General features: G+C 53.1%; 1 protein-coding gene across 1 annotated transcript; it reads right to left on the reverse strand.

Annotated features, from left to right (window-relative positions):
* Positions 1–245: 245 nt before the first annotated feature.
* KRT13 (keratin 13) lies at positions 246–4920 on the reverse strand. The gene is made up of 8 exons (XM_054457515.2): positions 4347–4920; positions 2918–3000; positions 2555–2711; positions 2205–2366; positions 1955–2080; positions 1642–1862; positions 984–1009; positions 246–627 (listed from the first exon to the last, which is right to left on the reverse strand). Exons 1-8 carry the CDS (start codon positions 4815–4817, stop codon positions 521–523), a joined length of 1353 nt encoding a protein of 450 aa, XP_054313490.1. The 5' UTR covers positions 4818–4920; the 3' UTR covers positions 246–520.
* Between the last annotated feature and the right edge of the window lie 224 nt (positions 4921–5144).

Below are 5144 nucleotides of genomic sequence, written 5' to 3' on the forward strand. Positions count from 1 at the left end.
GGTGTGTTCCATCTGTCCATGTCTGCTGGATACCATCGTCTGTGAGCTGCCTGTGTCCTCTGTGTTTGCCGTTGTTGTGCCTGTGTGCTCAGATGGCCCATGGGCCTATGTCTGTCCTTCCTAGATAGGAAGCTCCCCAGGCTTGTCCTTGTCTGGATTAGCTGCTCCGCCCAGCTGTGTCCCCCTCACCCCCTAAACCAGGGCCCTAGCAGGGGCCACCTAAGAAACCAGGCCAGAATCAAAAATATGTTTGCAGAAAGGCAGGAAACTTTATTGAATAATCTTTTCTTTGGGGTAGAGAAGTTGAGAAACCAAAGAGTATCCAGGTCAGAGAGGAGAGAGATCCGACAGGAAGAGAAGAGCACAGAGGGCCCATCCTCAGGAGAGAGTCAGGATGGGGGGTCCTGAGAGCAGAGGAACTGAGCCTTGGGTCCAGCAGCCCCTCCTCTCTCCTGCAGGGAACAGCCAGCTCTCTCCCCCTCTGGGTGCTGAAGACAGAGGGAGGGGACGCCAGGCAGATTTAAGGCCTATGGACATCAGAAGTGCGGCGACCAGAGGCATTAGAGGTGGTGGTAACAGAGGCACCAGAAGTCGTGGTAACAGAGGTGCTACGGGAGCTGACGCTTCCTGGGAAACAGGAGACAAGACATGCTGAGGCTGGAGAAGACCCACCTCAGGACAGGGCAGGGCCCCCCTGGAGGGCTCACAAGCTCCTCATTAGTCAGGTGGTGCGTGGATGGAGACTCTTTATTGTCCCCAAAGATGGCTCTTGCCAAGACAGCCCAATAGCTCTATGGGGCAGAGCCATCAATTTCAAAAGGAAAATCAATGAGCGAATGACCACTTCCACCCCAGCTCTCCCCCTCCCTACACTGGAGAGCCCAGCACTGGCTCCCTCCCTCCCCACCAGCTCCCACCCCCACTGGGGCAGTGAACGGGAGCCTAACTCCACCTCCCCCCACACCATGGGGATGTTCCCTTACCTGCTGAGGAAGGGAAACCAATCATCCTGGGAGAGAGGAGAGAGGTGGCCATGAGCAGAGGGTAACTGAGGGCAGGTGCTTACCTGTTCCTCTGGGAAAGTGCCTCGGCTTATCATTTCGAGACCCTGGGCTGGACTCTAGTGCCTCCTAGCTGTGCCCCCAGCTCAAGGGACAGCAGCATCAGGTGCCCACCAGGACTGTCTGTCTTTCCTGTCTATCTGTCTGTCTGAGAGGTCTCAAGGGGAGATATTATTAGCTACAAGATTCTGGGTGTTTGTCCTCCCTCTGGATCGCCCAAACCCACAACCCTCCACCTGAGCCCTGAGCCCACAGGGGTGGCTTGATCTCTGCAAAGGGTCTAAAGGCAGTTAAAGCACCATAGTAATAGCTTTGTTCAGCTGAGCTGAATCTAACTCATATTTTTCCAATATCAGATGTTCCCTCCATGGTCTCTATTCCCTCCAGTCTAATTAGGAGGCCCGAATTAGAAAGTTTAAAGGTGTTAACCCTGCAGCCTACCAAGGAAATGTCCCAGTAAATTCAGACAGTGAGGGGTCTCCTCTCTGATATGAGGGAGTGGGTCTCTAAGGCCCTGCCTGCTCTGACACCCATGGGTCCTGCAGTCACTATTCTAAGAAAGAGGCTGGAGAGGACCTACTTGGCGTCCTGGCCCTCGAGCAGGCTGCGGTAGGTGGCAATCTCCTGCTCCAGCCGCGTCTTGATGTCCAGCAGCATCTTGTACTCTTGGTTCTGGCACTCCATCTCACTGCGGAGCTCACTCAGCTGGGCCTCGATGCTGCTGATGAGCCCCTGGATCTGCTGCAGCTGTAGGGCGTAGCGGCACTCCGTCTCTGTCACCGTGTTCTCCAGCCCAGCTTTCTGGTGGAGTGACAGAGAAGAAGTTATGGGGGGAGCCAGGCCAGAGGGAAACCTAGAGGTGGTCACCACTGGGCAGGAGGCCACAGGCATACCATGCTCAGCTGGGACTGCAGCTCAATCTCCAGGCCCTGGAGCGTGCGCCTGAGCTCCGTGATCTCTGTCTTGCTGGTCTGAATCATGGCAGTGTTGGTAGACACCTCCTTGTTCAGCTCTGCACTCTGAAATGCAAGCAGGAAGAATGTGGTGGGGAAGCTCACCTCGAGCAGCCTGACCAAGAGGCTGTGTCCGCCCAGCTCCCCTGGCTATATGGGGTGGGCTATGTGGGGTGGGAGGGCCGGATACCTTGGCGTGGAACCATTCCTCAGCATCCCGGCGGTTCCTCTCCGCCATGGCCTCGTACTGCTCCCTCATCTCTGCCAGTACACGGGTCAGGTCAATGCCTGGGGTGGCGTCCATCTCCACGTTGACCTGGCCGACCACCTGGTTGCTGAATTCCTTCATCTCCTGTGGGGATGGGAAAGGAAGATGTGTGAGGCTCCTCATCCTCCCTCTCCTTGGCTCTGAGTGCTGGCAGAGTGTTCTGGAAAGTGTTTCCAGGTCCTACAGTGGAGGACTGTGTCCAGCTGCAGGGGAGGGCTCCTCCTTCTCACTGGAGGTGGTTCAGCCCAGGGCAGCCTGCAATCCCCACTCACCTCTTCATGGTTCTTCTTCATGTAGGCCAGCTCCTCATTCAGGCTCTCGATCTGCATCTCCAGGTCAGTCTTAGACAGGGTGAGCTCATCCAGCACCCGGCGCAGGCCGTTGATGTCAGCCTCCACGCTCTGGCGCAGGGCCAGCTCATTCTCATACCTAAAATAGTAAAAAAAAAAAAAAATGAAATGTTTTTTGAAAAAGCAAGACATAAATAATATGAGACATTCTCCCTACCCCTGCACTAGACTCCAATACTTCCAGACCTTCACTTCTGGGATGCTCCAATGTCATTGGTCAGATGAGCTTTTGTCTAAACTAAGAGAGTCCTGGGAAAGGAGAGGGAGAGGGAAAAAAAAACTCACTTGAGCCTGAAGTCGTCCGCAGCCAGCCTGGCATTGTCAATCTCCAGGATGACCTGGTGGTTTTCAATCGTGGCGGTCAGGATCTACAAAATGCAGAAGAAGGTAACCTCTAGGGCATGGGTGTCCAGTCTGTTGGCTTCCCTGGGCCACATTGGAAGAAGAAGAATTGTCTTGGGCCACACATAAAATACGCTAACACTAATGATAGCTGATGGGCTAAAAAGAAATTGGCAAAAAAAAAAAAAAAAAAAAAAAAAAAAAAAACTCATAATGTTTTAAGAAAGCTTACAAATTTGTGTTAGGCCTCAATCAAAGCTGTCCTGAGCCACATGCGGCCCACCGGCCACAGGTTAGACAAGCTTGCTCTGAGGGGTCCACGTGCTTGAGGAGGTGGCCTGGGAAAACATGGGCAGGACCTGGTTCCCATGGGGCTCTGCCTCTGAACTGTCCTGTGAGCTGGGACAAGGCATTTCCCTCTGGGCCTCCATTGCTCTTCTGTAAAGTGAGGAGTGGGGCTGCATCCCCTCCAATCATTTATATCACTTTAATATTCCATGTCTGAGCACCCTGGGAGAGATGCAGGGAGTGCATTTCTGAAGAACGACCTGCTGAGAACATCTTTGGTTCGTCATGTCTTGGCAGCCTCAGACTAGCACCCTCCCTAGGCCTCTGTCTTGAGATCCCTCCCCTGAAAGTCAGGAGGGACTTGGCTTGGTGCCACATATCTCACAATCACTTTGCTAGAGCTGACTTCCCAGCTGAGTGGAGGGGAAATCCAACAAATATTCCCATCCGTTTGAATTTCTTGTCTAAACGTTTATATTCCAAAGCAGTGAAAGCCTGCTCCACATGGCTGGGACTCAGCCCAGGCTGGTAGATTTCTGCTCCAGCAGGCTGATATCACAGCACAAGAGACAGGGCTCGACAAAGGGCACCCAGGCTCAGCACTGCCTAAGCCTCTGCCTCTCTCTCCCCCAACTTGGCCATCGCCAGTTGAGAATACCAGTTTGAATGGGTCCCCTACAAAGTAAACAATTATTCCCAGGGCAATGAATGAACACGTCTCTCTTTCTCTGTTGATTTCATGCATTCTTAGTGGCTTTTAAACCTGTCATGTTTCCAGATAACTCAGTAGGTTAGGATTATAGAGATTGAGTCATGAATAACATAACTGTCTGGAAAGCAGTAAAAAAACTGACATTGAGTAATAATAATCATAAAAATGAATAATGAGAGAAGATGCATTTGGGGAGTTGTGGCACGAGAAAGCCCATCAGAGGTAGAGACTCTTGGTAGTAAAAGAGTAGGCTTTTCCCCTGCAAGAAGTTTGTGAATTCCGTCCACACCTAGTCCCCCACAACACTGTGTTTCTTGGCCTTGGAGGCTCTGCCCTGCATGGAGGACCCCTCCTCAGCTTCCAAGGGCTCACCTTGTCCCGCAGCTCTTCAATGGTCTTGTAGTAGGGGCTGTAGTCCCGCTCAGGGCTAGCTGGGCTCTGCTTCAGGTGCCAGTCACGGATCTTCACCTCCAGGTCGGCATTGGCCTCCTCTAGGGCGCGCACCTTCTCCAGGTAGGAAGCCAGGCGGTCGTTGAGGTTCTGCATGGTGATCTTCTCATTGCCAGTGAGGAGGCCACCATCACAAGCACCAAAGTCAACAAAGCCACCAGCAAAACCCCCACCAAAGCCACCTCCAAGGCCACCTCCATAGCCACCTCCAAAGCCACTACCAGCCCCTCCACCAAAACCACAGCTCACGCCACCTCCGTAGCCCCCAGCTGATCCCCCGGAGACAATCCGAGTTGAACAGGTAGAGACACCACGGCCTCCTCCCAGCTGGCAAGAGCCACCCCCGAAACCGCCTCCATAGCTGGCGGAGGAGCTCTGCAGGCGGAGGCTCATGGTGAGAGCAGGATTGAGAGCAGGTGCAGACAGAAGCTTGCTTGGCCTGGGTCGAGGACTGTGGCTCTTCCCCAGAGTGGACACCTTTTATACACCTCCATAGGGGCTGGTTATCTTCTCTCCTCCCTTCCCCACCCTCTGACTTGGTGCCAACTACACTTCTGTTTCCCACAAGCTTAGTTATCTCTGATCTCTCCAGGGTGGGTTGTGCCTTTTGGGGGTGGCTTTTTTTTTAATCCTTAACAAAAGGAATGATTCAGAGGGGACAGCATTCTGCCTGAGACTGCCCTTTTGACAAGTGAATTATGTTTCACCTCCACTTAAGGA

Source organism: Pongo pygmaeus, chromosome 19 (assembly GCF_028885625.2).
Source record: "Pongo pygmaeus isolate AG05252 chromosome 19, NHGRI_mPonPyg2-v2.0_pri, whole genome shotgun sequence".
Taxonomy (NCBI): Eukaryota; Metazoa; Chordata; class Mammalia; order Primates; family Hominidae; genus Pongo; species Pongo pygmaeus.

Coding starts and splice junctions, on each gene's coding strand:
- KRT13 (XM_054457515.2), bottom strand. CDS start 4,817: ATGAGCCTCCGCCTGCAGAGCTCCTCCGCCAGCTATGGAGGCGGTTTC. Junction 2,367..2,554: donor TGAAGAAGAACCATGAAGAG/GTGAGTGGGGAT, acceptor CCATCCCCACAG/GAGATGAAGGAATTCAGCAA. Junction 1,010..1,641: donor CTCGAGGGCCAGGACGCCAA/GTAGGTCCTCTC, acceptor CCTCTCTCCCAG/GATGATTGGTTTCCCTTCCT.